Raw genomic sequence first — 15,054 nt, 5'->3', positions numbered from 1 at the left:
CGCAGGGTTCGAATCCTAGAGGGAGCAGTATATTTTAAATTTTGTCATTCATCAGTATATATTGCATTGTTCATCAGTATATACGGCCCTGTTCATCAGTACATATGTCTTATTCATTACGAATTTTTTAAATTTTATTTTTCATCAGTATATACATCTTGTTCATTAGATATACGTTTTGTTCATTAGTATTATATGTCTTATTCATTGTACTCATGTTACACGAAAAATAAGATATATATATATATACTTGATCTAAGTGACAATATAAATTAATCCGGGCTACATGTGTTTTGTGTCTCCAATTCTACTGTGTTGGCTCTCATAGTTGATTTTGATGTTAGGTATGATAAAATTGATTATTTGTTTGAAATGAAAAATTGATTATTTTGTTGTTAGATCTGATATTTGTTGTCTTCTTCACATATGATACTTACTCCTTTTAATTTTAAGATTCATTTTATATGTGTTTCTCAATTTTGGCGACGTTAATATTTGAGAAAAATCATATATATATATATATATATATATATATATATATATATATATATAGGGTTAGGTTTTATTGAGAAGCTCAAATGTGTTGAGAAGTTGAGAAGCAATCCAATAGATGAACATGTAAATTAGTTTTTATGAACGCGGGTTTGATTTGGGATTCGATCCTTGGCGGTGGCGTATTTTTTAACAAATTAAATAGATTCGTATGTTCGTCAGTTATATTTGGTATGTTCAAAGAATTTATTGATCTGGGGTCTAATTGCCATGTTCATCTATTAGATTGCTTCTCAACTTCTCAACACATTTGAGCTTCTCAACTGAACCACTCCCTATATATATATATATATATATATATATAGGCAAAGGTTCAATTGAGAATGGTATATGTTGTTAGAATTGAGAATAAATCTTGTTCGTTAAATATACTTAATCCCACGGTCAAGATTTGGCTGATTCATATGCGTTCATATTAGAGTTAGGGTCATGATAGTAATTTAAGTTTTAAGTAGATCCGTTATTTCCTTTTCATATTACTAATCAAATCTAGATATATTTGGAAGATTTGATTTAATGTTAATCTTTAATACATTTCAATTTTTAGATTAACAAAGTAATAAACGTTACTTATATTATTTTATTTTTTGCTTCGCAACACTAGACTCATAACATCAAGCCACAACGTTAAATAATTTTTCTAAAATCTTGGACTGAACATAATGCACAATTTTGGTTGAACATATCTAACAATTTGTTGAACATAATGCACAATTTTGGTTGAACATATCTAACAATTTGTTGAACATAATGCACAATTTGTTACATGTATAGTTTTATATTTTGGCTGAACATAATACACAATATGTTGAATTTATGTAATATACTGTTAAATTACAATAAATAGCATGTTATTGTTTTATTTCAATTGTACATAGTTGCTTTAATTCATGGTTCCATTTGTCATTACAACAACGTTCAATATTTTTATACAATGTGGTTTAATGTTTTTGAGTAGTTCTTTTGTTCGACAATTGTTTCACTTTTACATTGGATCACATCCTTTTTTTTGCGAAGACAAAGTACTTTCGTTAAAAATTAAAACAAGTTCATTAAAGATAGCGTAAAGTTCAAAATAAATTTAACTCAATGTCTAATTTTAGTCTATGAAAACATTACGTCTAATTATATACGACATATAATATTAACTTTACGTTTCTTCTTCTCCTCAACTGAATTATTCACAAAATTATATAATGAACGTGTATCACAAAGTAACGAACAACACTGTTGTTTGTTATATTTTTTAATGAAGGTTGATTTTTGTAATTATATTTTTCATATATTGCAATGAATTATTCAAATTACTTGATGAACTTATATAGACATCTCATGATGAATTTCGAATTTCTTTTTGGGATAATGTCTAACCAACCTTATATTTTTTGCATATTGCAATGAATTCTTCAAATTACTTGATGAACTTATGCCAATTTCTCAAACTACCGATCTTTGTGTGTCAATTTCAGTAACACATAGTTAAACTACCGATCTTTATGCGTCTAGTATCATTTAGTTCGTTCAATCTGTGTGCAAGGATGCAGCATCAAGTTGTTTATAAATGAAAAATAAAAACCATTTTTTCAGTCTATAGATGGGGTGTCGATGTAATTTGTTATGAAGCCACTCTCTTGAACAAGTAAAATACTAGGATTTGTCCGAACAAACCCATTGCTAATACGCAATAAATCACAGAAAACAAATGTTAGAAAGATACCGCGAAAAAACCCAACAAATACGTATAAACGAAATGAAATCAATAACCCCGAACGAAATCTACACATAATCCCAAATGAAATCTACAAAAAATAATGAAATATAATAGCTCGACAAGAATTCTCAAACTAGTTCGGAGGATGACAAAAGTTAACACCTACAATTCTTGATTTCATCTTCCCTGAGATAGTATAACATGAATTAAGCTAAATAAATAATCATGCTCGAAGTAACAATAATCATGTTCAGATGTGATTTTTAACAAATTAACAAGATTTCTTGATGCAAATTGAATTACCAAACATACGTTCAGAGTTTAAAAAAACACCGCTTTCTGCTGAACACATCTGGAAAAAACAAAAACACATAATCTTTAGGATTCAATTCAATATACCCACAAAACTCATCCCAAACATGAAATCATCATAATAAACATAAAAAATATGTTCGTCGAACAAAATTAGTGCAAATTACCAATATATTTCACCGGAATAATAAACACCTTCATAACACCGAACTCTGCCCTTTTCCAAATGAATGTGTTCGGCGGAGAAGAAGGTTCTAAACAATAAATCCATAATAACACACCATGCTAATCAATTGGTATCTCAGTTTTGTATGGAAAGTGAGGAATTTGTGCGATTTTCCTATCCTTCATAATTCGGCAGAAAAGATTTGGTCGAGATTACCCTCGACGAACGAAATGATCAATTTCTAGTAGCTAATATTGTTTATTAATTTGCTTCAAAGTTTTAATCTGGACCGTTAGATATAAGGCAATCAAAGGATACGATTCTTTCTTAATTCTAACACTAAGGGGTTTTCTCAATTGATACTAACCCTATATATATATATATATATATATATATTTGAAATGGAAGATATTCTCATATATTAAGAGTAATCTTCAGAATAATTAATTTGTGGACAAAAATTTAAGGGTAAATAGGGCTTTAAATTGTGGACGGATGTAGTACTTTTTATGGTGATATTATAACATTCAGTACTTTACATTGACAACATTTAAGTTTACTTTTTGAAGAGAATATCAACATATCCAACAATCTAATCTATTATCTATTAATATATGAAAATACAGTTTTTAACTAATAGTTTTTACCGCCATTTTTTGACAGTTTCTTTCACAATTTTTATTCCCAAATTTCGAGGGATTTAAATAAACGTGCGTCAACTGCTATTAAATTTCTCTTGCGACAGATTTTTATATCAACATAAACAAGCTTTATGAAAGGAGAAACAACAACGATTTGAAACATAGAGGCAATTTCTGAAAACATAGAGAAACAATGCAAAGATTTCAGCTGGCCGATTTCGAAATAACACCATAAAACAGCAACAACATCAACAATTTTTAGAGCTTCCTTCTAATGGAGATACAACAGCAAGACAGAAAAGAGAACAAGAAGCAGAAGAGAAGAAGAAAAAGAAGAAGATCGGAGAAACAAGCAGCGCTGAATAAACAAAAGAGAACAAGAAGAAGGCAAGCGGCGCTGAGAGTCAGAGATGATAAAAAATTAGGGATGTTTTTATATTATTATTGCACTTATTAATTTTTTTTTTTTTTTTGATAAGGTATTGCACTTATTAATTTGAAACATGAAATGGAGTAATTAGATAATTCTATTAGCCCTTAATTTTGCTCCTGTTTTTATGGCATCTTATTTAAAATATATATGCAAATATACTATTTTATCATGTACTCCTAAATTAAATTTCTCACTCACTCTTTGCCTAAAATTTTGGACAAACACAATTCCCCATAAATTTGAAGAAGAAAATAGAAAAAACTCTGAATATAAAAAACACACATAGATCTCCATAAATTCGATGAACAAAATATTACATTCATATTTTTTATAACTACGTATTTATATAAAATAGATGAGGGACGTCGTTTCACTGGTTGAAAATAAAATATTACTACCATTAATGGAATTTTTTTACTTTTTTTACATAATGTTGTAAAATAATATTAAATTAAATGAATAATAATTTTCTCATAGTGATCAAGTGAGTTTTTGATAAATAAATAACTAACTAACTATATATACTTTCGCTCAAAAAAAAACTAACTATATATACTAACATTTGCATCCCGTACAATGTACAGAAAACGTTTTTATATTTTTATATTAATATAAAATTGATACCAACTCAATTATCATATGTATAAATATAATAAAAATAAATAAATTAACTGAATATATTTAAGCTAAATATTGAAAAAATAAAAAAATTCACAACATTAAAATATGAAAAGGCAATAATAATAATAATAATAATAATAATAATAATAATACTAATAATAATAATAATAATAATAATAATAATAGATTTATTCAAAAAAAGATGAAAAAGGAGAGAGAATTTTTAAAACATTTAATCTTTAAATAAATAGTACTATAACCTTTACATTTAAATTTAAACATGTATGTAAAATATATCAAATTAAATCTCTTATCGTGATCTTTAATTTGATATGCATATAAATATTTTTATAATTAATCGAATTTTTTAATTTTAAAAAGAAATAAATAATAAAATAAAAAGATAAAGGATAAAGGAAAAGGAAAGAAAGATAGTTTATAAATAAACTATTTTACAGGAGACATATTTAAAATGACGTTTGATTTCAATATTCGCCGTGCATCGCACGGGCAGACATACTAGTTAATAAGAAAGTATGGAACAATAAACATACTATCATTGTCAGGACTCAGGAGATTGCCGAACATGATGAAATTTTCCTCAACATGATGACATTTTCCTCAACAAAATAAGGATTGAATGATAAAATCTGGACAAATTCAATTTGTTGAACTTGTTTGGTCCTACCATCATTATCCCTTTTATTTAAATAAATGAGAAACGTCAGGAAATTGTTTAATAGCAGTAAAAGAAAATCAAGAAAGGCAACATTTTGGAATTGGATTTGAGACTATCCCAACTAAATAAGACCATCATACGAATGCCTTCAGTTGAGCTATCAAAGAGAGGGGTCTGGTGGGCTTTTTCTAATCAATTGGGCCTGTTTTGTAGCCCAAAATTGGGTATGACGGTTTGCCCTGTTTAAACAAGCTAATGCTAATATAAGAAGGGTACGCCTCTTTTTACCCTTCCTAGTCCCTTTTTAAAACTAATAATAATAAGGGCGTGTTTGGTTTTGGATAAAGGATTAGTCAGTATAGTTAGTAAACTAGATTATTAGCGTGGATAAATATGTGTTACTAATATTGATTGGTTGTTTGCTATTATGGTTAATTAATCATGATTTTCGTTTGGTATCCATATTTTTAGGTTAAATAAGCTTAAAAATGGACACAATTGTAAGGCCGTATTAATTATCCTGCGTAATTCGAGGGGGGATGCGGTATTAATTATTCTGCGTAATCCGGATTTTTAGCTCAGGGCTTTCACATATCGCAGGGCCTTCCGCATAAGTGTTATAGAATACCAAACTCTTTACTACTCTGTATTAACTTAACTAATATACTATTTTATCCCTAATCTTGAATTAAAAATTTCTGATAAATCCTCATAAGTCATAACTCATAGCCACTGTATTTTAAAAATATGAACTCTAAATATGGAAGAAGAAAAAAGTCAATAAATAACATAGAACAAATATCAACTCTATAATTTGGAAGAATAAAAACGTCAAACTCATAACCACCATATTATCAACAATATGAAATCTAAAATCTGGAAGAATAAAAACGTCAATCTCATAGCCACCATATTATCAACAATATGAAATCTAAAATCTGGACTGAGAAAAAACATAAAATTCATTGGACTTCGTTCCTATAGCCTCAATATATTCTTCCTCTTTACAATATAAAAATTTTCTGAAAAATGAAACAAAGTAAAAAAGAAAATAAAAAATCATGTAAACAAACACCCAAGCAAGAGAGAGAGAGAGAGACTATACTTTGCTCAGTGCATATAACACAACCTCAAAGGCTGTCATCTTTTGATTCTATTTCCTTGTAATTCCATTCTTCCATGATATATTCTTAAATAAGTATGTACTCACACAATTTACCAATGTCAAAAACAGCAGCACCTGTTAGTACACAAAGTACGTACAAATAAGTTAAAATGATTCAAAGTTAGCCAATTCTCCTTCAATACATACAAAATGGTTGACAATAAAAAAAGTAAGAAAATGCCGCGAACTTTCAGCCATTGATGGGATGAGAAAATGAACTTCTGCAAATGAAAATTGTTAATTCACCATTATAATTGTTCGTTGTGAAACCACTCAATATCAATATAATTTCAAGGGGTTTTTTCTACTTCTTAGGATTTTTAATTTTGTGAGGGAGAATAAGAATTGAGGCTATAGAAACAGAGAGTTTTTCGATTATTTTTTCTTCTTTCTACAATTTAGGGCTCATATATTTGGGAACACGGTGGCTATAGCGTTTAAGGATTTATTAAGAATGTAATTTAGATGCTAGGAATAAAATGGTATATTTATTATTATTTTATTATAATAATATTTAAAAAGAGGCTGTAGAGAATAAAAATGAGGCTATGAATAGAATTACCCATATAAGAAATGGACAGGGCCGATTTTTCAGATGGGCGTTTTACCTTTACTTGATAGGGACGATAATTGAATTTCTTTTGCAAATTATAAATCAAATAAAATTTGTCTGTTTTTATTTGGAGTAGATAATTAGCTTGGTTATAACACATAATATGGTTAGGTTCTATTGAAAATTTATTTTTTTGTAAGAATTGAGAATGATGAACAAGATTAATAAATTCTACGAATAGATCAATATAATTGATTAACAAACATATCTATTTAATATGTTGAAAATTTTGTCACCTTCATGATTCGAACCCCAGACCAAAATACTTGTTCATAAAAATTATTGATTTGTTTATCAAAACGAGATAACTTGTTCGCCACTATTCAAACGAATTCTCAATTCTCACACTACTTATGGATTCTCAATTGATCATATCTCTCTCTCTCTCTCTCTCTCTCTCTCTATATATATATATATATATATACACATACACACGCTTGAAGTACGCAACAAACGAAGACCGGTCGACCTTCTTTATTTTCTTTCATCTTTTAAGTGGTTCTTGAACATTCATTGTTACCCTAATTCTCATGTATTGCCCCCATACCGATGAGGAATTAGAGTGCTCGTTCTCTAGAAATTTACCAATAAAATTTCTAATAAGGTAACCAATATTCTTCGAAATGTACCTTGTCGGCGGTTCGTGGACGTGAACCCAAAAAGCCAATGAGTCTAAAAGGACCAGAAGTGGAAAATCGCTCGGACCTAGTTTATGGAGCAGCAAATTAACTGACAAAAACTCCAGGGGCTTTCCTACAAAAATGCGCCGGAGATCAATAGCATGAAAGACTGAAAAATGTACCTTCCTTAGCCGATGTCTTTCACAAACAAACCTTTTCCCAGCTTCCAAATTGAAGTCATATGACTCATCGTCAGATTGAAGTTTATCGATTGGTCTGTTAAGAATTGACCGACCAAACACAACTCAACCAACATTGTTGTGTCAACATTGATCCCTTCATCTAGAACTAGGGATGGCAACGGGTCGGATCTGGACCGGGTCTGGCCAATACCAGATCCAGATCCGTTTTCATATACTAGATCCAGATCCAGATCCGTGGATCTGAAAATTTTGGATCCAGATCCAGATCCGTTAGATCCGCGGGTCCACGGGTCCAGATCCATGGATCTACTATTTTTAAATTAAATTAAAAAATTTTCACAAAATCAACAACACCAAATTTTCATCATGAAAAATATAACACAAAATACTTTTATCTAATTACTTTTAGTTTTTATTCTTTTGAATATAATTTATTTATTATTTTTAATTTAGTTAATATTATTAGTAAACTAAATATAAAATATAAAATATATATATAAAATAAAATGGATCCACGGGTCGGATCTGGGCCGGATCCGGATCTAAAATTTCAAGATCCAGATCCAGATCCGTTTTAAAAACTGAGATCCAGATCCATATCCAAATCCGTCGGGTCCAAAAAATTGAGATCCAGATCCGTAAAAACGGATCTGGATCCACGGATCTGGACCGGGTCCAAGATCCACTGCCATCCCTATCTAGAACAAGTTCCTCGTCTTCCTCATTTCATAGAGTTAAGTTATCAATCGAGTGGTTGTCCTATTTTTCTTCATTTTTTTTTCTTTCACAAATGACACGCTTGTCCTATTTTCGTTTAATTTTATTTTAGATTAAAAAAATATGAAATGCGTTTATTGAAAAAACATTTAAAGTCCTTTTATGCATGTCTTAAGTTTTATTAAATTAAATGTTTTATTTATATATTTTTCTAAAGACATCTAGTGTCAAAACTTTTCTTCACCTTTTTTCCCCTTTCTCTTTTTTATTTGTGATATTTTAATTTATTATATTATGCATTCCTATTTATTTTATGTATAAAATTTATTTATATAACATAATAATCCCACTATCTTTGTTTAGAAAGAAAATATTATTAAAACACACTCACACATTAACGCTCTAGATGACTCGAGTATCTGACCTATTGGTTGAAGGGGAAAGGTCTTACCAACATGTTGCGCTTCTGATAATAATACTACTATTAAAACACGTCAGGCTATATATTGTAATTTATTTTAAGTAGAAAATTCTAAAATGGACACATTACAAAAGAATGACTATAGACGCACTTTAAATAATAATAGTGTGTTGATATTTTGTTTAATTGATTATAATTTATTTAAATTAAATAATACTAATAAATTATCAATTAAAACCTAGCAAAAAAAACTATGAGGCGTTATCTAATCAAAATGCAGAAGATTATTGATTAATTACATGTAGGTAACTCTTATAAGTATGTTCAAGGTTAATGGATTGAAAGTCAAATAAAAAAAATTATTCAAAGTTTTAATAATTCATAATTCAAACCAATATTCTAAAAGGCGCAACTGGCTAATTGCAAAACATATTACAAATTTACACATATTTTGCAATTTGAATTTCACTTTATAACTGTTTCAAAAAATAAATCTTTCTAATATCTTCAATCGAAGCTTCCCCAATTTTTTCGACTACCCAAAAAAAAATCTGAACAACACTACTAACTAAAATTCGGTATATATATATTTTATATTATATTGTGAGATTAAAAGAAGAGTAAAAAATTACAATATTAAAAAAATTAATTTTATTATTATTTAATTAGATTAATAACTGTAGGATATTTCATATATATTTTTCCAGGTACCACGATGGTCATCGTGCATCGCACAACTGGTATACTAGTAATCTATATATAAAAGAGACTTTTTTTTTTTTTTACTTCCAAAATTTATCTCTCCTCTTAATATTTTCCTCCAAAAATTATCTATCTTTTTTTTCTATTTTAATTCTTTACAAAAAAATCGTTAACTTCGATTTATGAAAAAAAATATTCAATACGAATGACGTCATTTTATTTCAGTTCATGCTGGCAACGAGATGTCATGTCATATTTTCGGCTACCTGAAATTTAATTCAAAGCCCCAATTACAAAAATTGAAATATGTATTTATTTACAATGATTTAAAAATGATGTTGAAATTGAAAAATGGGCAAAGTTCATGCCTTATTTTGCAATTTACCCTAAAAATTAGTTATATATCTTAAAATTAGAATTTAAAATATATATAGATTTATTTAAGTACGTGTACGAATTATTTATTTATTTATATAGATATATTTGTTGTTATATTTTTCTTGATTTTTAATTAGTTTTGGTTTATTTACATAAGAGCTTTTTATAATAATAATAATACAATTCGAATAGCCCAAAATGCTGGATTCATAGTAGGAAAATGCATTGATCATAGCAACGAATTGTTTAAAATAAATAAATACAAAATAAAAGAAGAAGTAAGTGGAGGAGACTAGATTAATAGGTCAGAACCAACACTCCGGTAATTAAAGAACATATTAGAGGCTGAGGCGAGTAAAAGCAGCCCTTGCAGCCGCCCCAGTCGACACCCTATAATCTCAACTCGATCCTTAGGTTTCAACTTTGAGACTGCAAATCTATCCTAAACACAACATTAAAATTCTTTCTTTCAAAATATATCTATAACGAAAAGTCAATTCTAATGTAATATTGTATTCCTCTACAAAAATTAACTTGAGGCCATGGATTTTAATAAGCACAATTTATATTCGTGTGAATGTCACCATTTACATACTCTTTTTATATATATAAAGATTAATAATATTAAATAAAGAAGTTTTAAAGACCGCAACACAGGGGACTCGAACCCCCAAGACCTTTGGTCTTGAGCATTAACTCCTTACCGTTTGGTCAATACACGCACACACCATTCACATACTCTTAACTTTTAATAAAATGTTTAATATGTCATTTTCTATTAAAATATGTGAGTGATTCACACCGTATGAAATTTTACAAGGAAGATTTTATCTTTAACAAATAGTTATGAGATATAAATTGGAGAAATGGACCCATCAAATTAAGTGACAAAAAGACACATTAAAATTGACGTGTTAAGTTAAAGTAGTTTTTTAAAAAAGAAAGACTGGAATTTTTATGAATGCACAAAAATAATAAAATTAAAATTTTCGCTAATAAAGAGAATATATATCATAGCTGCTTCTTGGGCATCTCTGATTGGTTTTTCTTTTCGTGGGATAGCGGGAGGCATTTGAGTGTGGTAATTTGGGGGTGATGGTTAGTGCAAAGCTCTCCGATTACTTTCACCTTTAAATGTCACGGGATTGCTAGTATTATCTGGGTGATGGCTAGTTCGAAGCTCAGTTATATTAATAATTCTTCCGCTTGGCCTCTTCTGTATTTTCCTTTTTCTATAGACGAGTACTCTTTTTTCTTTTTAGATTTTCTTTAAAAGGATTTTAATGAGGCTCGACCTTTAATCTAGTCCCGTACTTTCAAGAGTTCTTTTTAGGCTTTTCTTTTTTCGATTTAAGCGCAATTTAATATCTAACTCGTCCCTACTTACAAAAGTTTGAGTGCAAAAAATATAAAGATAATATTTTTTTAAAGAAAAAGCGCATAACACATGATAAACCATGGTTATGCAATAAATGAATCATGGGAAGAAGCTGAGCAACTAGAATCCACTTGCAACTAACCGTGGTTAACTTATGACTTGGCTAATTGTGCTTAGGGGCTGAATTTGTGTGATCTTACGACTAGGTTCATGCACCAATCAGGTGGAATCCAAAGATTCAACAGTAACATTTATGCATCAAATGTCATGTTTCATGATTTGCCAATTATGCCCCACTATTTTCTGATATTGACATTCAACTCTCTCTCTCTGTGAAATTTAATATTCAAAGATATCTAGTATAGTGTAGTCGTTTTAACTCGGTAAAAGTGTACTTAAGGTCGTGCTTAATTCAATTAGTGGATCAAAATTCTAAAGCCTAAGTTTGAGCTTTAAGAAAAATTGCGAGTAACAAATGATTTAGTCGTATGGTAATTTATTGTCGGCGCAATTGACCAGTTGACATTTCTATAGTTCATTAATTCCATTTAAAATCTTTTAATTATGTACGACAAATTGAAGGATGAAGTGGCAGAATTTATGGTGTTTTATAGGTCTAGACTGTCTAGTACATTTGAACTTATCCTCGATCAGTTTTTTCTTCATAGTTTACATATATTTGGTTAATTAGAGCTACTATATATATAACTAAAAAAGGAAAGCTAAATAAATTTGTACCGAAGAATTAATGTATATGCAAATTAGCCTGAAATATTTAAGTAGAAATCCGAGGTCATCCTCGTTTTTTTTTTTAAGGAAAAATCCAAGGTCATCCTTAAATTGCATATACTTGAATGTTTAATTATTAAAATAGAATAATATTCATTTGCGCATCTTAATCAATCCTAACACCTTCTCAAAAAAAAAATCAATCCTAACACCTTCTTTCAAATAATAATAATAATAATAATATCATCTTCTGTTAATACACTTATTTACAAGATATTAACTATCTCTAAATTGCAGATTTCCACGAAAAATTATACTCTCTCAGCCATCGGTACTACTTATAGTACAATGTACTTAAATGTATTTCAAATTCAACAACAAAATCAATGTTGATGAACGAATAGGACAAAAAAATCAAAATACATGGTACTCTAATATTTTTGTAGAATAATATAACATGAAATATTAACTACCCGAACCCAACTATAATTTATTAGAAAAAGACATGCACATATTTGCAAACCGAAAAACTCAACACATACTATAGCTATGGTTCCATATATGCATTATAGGTTTTTATTACTACTAAATTTCCAAGTGAAAACTGTCATGAGTTGTGACGACACCGTTGGTGTACGATAATGACGCAACACCAGAAACTTTTGCCTCACAACTCACAGCTCTCTGTTTGTTTGAATTATAAATAAATATTCCCATCCATTCATAATTTCATATTTCCAAAAGTAGGCAACACACATACCGCAAATGGATGATCAATTCCCATATCCCACAATCCGAAAGCAGCAGCAAATCAAGCACAAGAAACGGCTGAGCGAGGAACAAGTGCGCCTATTGGAGTCCAATTTCAACTTCAACAACAAGCTGGACCCCGAGCACAAGTCGCGCCTCGCCCTTGAGCTCGGTGTCCCGCCCAGGCAAGTCGCCATATGGTACCAAAACAAGCGCGCGCGCAACAGAATCCAAGGCCTGGAGGTGGACCACAAGGCCCTGCAGCTGCAGCTCGACACCGTGCTGGCTGACAACTCCAGGCTCAAGGAGGAGGTCCAGAGGCTCAGGCTCGAGTTGACCAGGGCCTCTTTCGCCTCCCCCAGCTCTGGAGACGAGGCTTCCAACCTCGTCTCCAGGGACAATCTCGAGAGGGATTTGTACGCGTCTTTAGTTGGGGCCGGAGGCCCCTTCGGGGCGCCCGATGGATACGATTTCTTTGGATAGTTCGTCTAATTAAATCCTTGGTAAAACTCTTGCATGTCTAATTTGTGTTTTATTAGGAGTTACAATTAAGGGAGTTTTTTTTTTATGACTGGATCAATGTATATATGTCATATATGTTGTCTTAGCACAGTATTTTTGCAGCGGAAATCAGTCAATAACAATTTTTAGGAAAATACTTAGACAAGTTGGTTGTGCGGTTATGAGCCTCTTTACTCAATATATCTAACTTATGTATTATACATCTGTGTTCCAATTCTATGGTCGTATATCTCACTCAACATTACCTTGAATTTGATGATACCATATCATCAAATACGGCCCGGTTCATTGCCTATAAGTTCCATTAGCTTATAAGATATGAAAATATTTGGATATTAATTAGTTGAGATAGTTTATTAGTCAGAGCGTGAGAAAAAAAATTCAATCACGTACAGAGAGAAAATCGAAAAGAGATGAAAGGATATATGTTGGAAAATCGAAAACTATTGTATATATGCATGGTTATTTTTGTAAAAATGATTGTTATTTATAAGATTATGATAAAATAAGTTGAGGTTGGAAATTATTTTTAGAGTAGCTTAAATTTTAATGGAGCTTATTTTTATAGTTTATAAGATATTTAAGAGCTTATTTTGCCAAATACTTTCAAGAACTTAAAATAATTTATAATTTGTTTAGGAGCTTAACTACAAATACAACCAAACACCTCATTTTCCATCATCGATGTACAATACCTGATAACAAAGCTCGTGTTTAATTATGATTAGTAATCTATGAGATTCTGAGGTTTTGAAATCAACTAATTTATGGTATAATTTATGCAAGGTGAAAAACAATATTACGGCCCAACTTTGGAATTAATTACTGAAATGATTATGAGATTTCATTTCACATCCAAACCTTTTGTGATACTATACCTAAAATAACCTCTCTTCCCCCCCAATTTGATATATAATAGCATAAAAATCAGACTCTCCAATTCTATGCGACCGACTGAATGTAAGTGGTTTTCTTATAAACTTCTATCGAAAGTCCATGTATAGCATCTTGACATATATATGAAGTATATATACTGTATTTATTTCTTTTCATATACAAAAACTCATTTTAGAAGTAATTAAGTACTATACTATTTTTAATTGAAACAACTACTCCTTCCGTCCACAAAGAATGTGTGGTGGAGTGGAGGCGGTGAGTATAGTTTTAGAATTGTTTTTTATTGGGTTCTTGAATGTGATACATGAAAGATTAATCTCAGTACTCATATCATGCTTATCATAATTGAGCACGATCCTAACCATTAAATCCTGTATTATATGGCGGTAATCCAACGGTGAAGTTGGAGATATAGTAAATGAGAATTTTTAATCGGAAACTAGGTCAAAAAATAAAGAACTACTACATACAAAATGCACCTATTTGACGTAGGAAAGTAATTAACATCCTTATTTTCAAACAAAGATCAAATTCAGGCGATGGAGGAAGAAGATACATATGTTTCTTTTTTCTTCGTCTATCCCTAGTTACATCAATTGTAATAAACTCGTACAATGATAAATTTTAAAAAGAAAAAAGAAAAAAAAATCACATCACCAACACCCAAAACTAAAAATGGTATTTACAAGAAATTATAAAACGAACTTCCTCAAAAGATCATCGTGATTTACGCAAGTACTATGAAGTATTTAAGAAGTGGTTCAAACAACATGCATGCTTAAATTGAACTTCCTCATGATTGTGCTATCCATTCGCAAACTAATTTTAAGTAAAGAAGTTGATG

At 30.0% G+C, this 15,054-nt stretch overlaps 1 protein-coding gene across 1 annotated transcript; it reads left to right on the top strand.

The window, feature by feature from the left end:
• Positions 1-12,526: 12,526 nt before the first annotated feature.
• Positions 12,527-13,458, top strand: LOC130985456 (homeobox-leucine zipper protein ATHB-52). Its single transcript, XM_057908442.1, has one exon. It carries the CDS (start codon positions 12,807-12,809, stop codon positions 13,272-13,274), a length of 468 nt encoding a protein of 155 aa, XP_057764425.1. The 5' UTR covers positions 12,527-12,806; the 3' UTR covers positions 13,275-13,458.
• The last annotated feature ends 1,596 nt before the right edge of the window (positions 13,459-15,054 follow it).

The sequence above is a fragment of the Salvia miltiorrhiza genome, chromosome 5 (genome assembly GCF_028751815.1).
Source record: "Salvia miltiorrhiza cultivar Shanhuang (shh) chromosome 5, IMPLAD_Smil_shh, whole genome shotgun sequence".
NCBI classification, from domain to species: Eukaryota; Viridiplantae; Streptophyta; class Magnoliopsida; order Lamiales; family Lamiaceae; genus Salvia; species Salvia miltiorrhiza.
This window is presented reverse-complemented; position numbering and strand designations above follow the sequence as displayed.

What these genes read in the sequence shown, in the direction of transcription:
- LOC130985456 (XM_057908442.1), top strand. Translation starts at nt 12,807, where the DNA reads ATGGATGATCAATTCCCATATCCCACAATCCGAAAGCAGCAGCAAATC.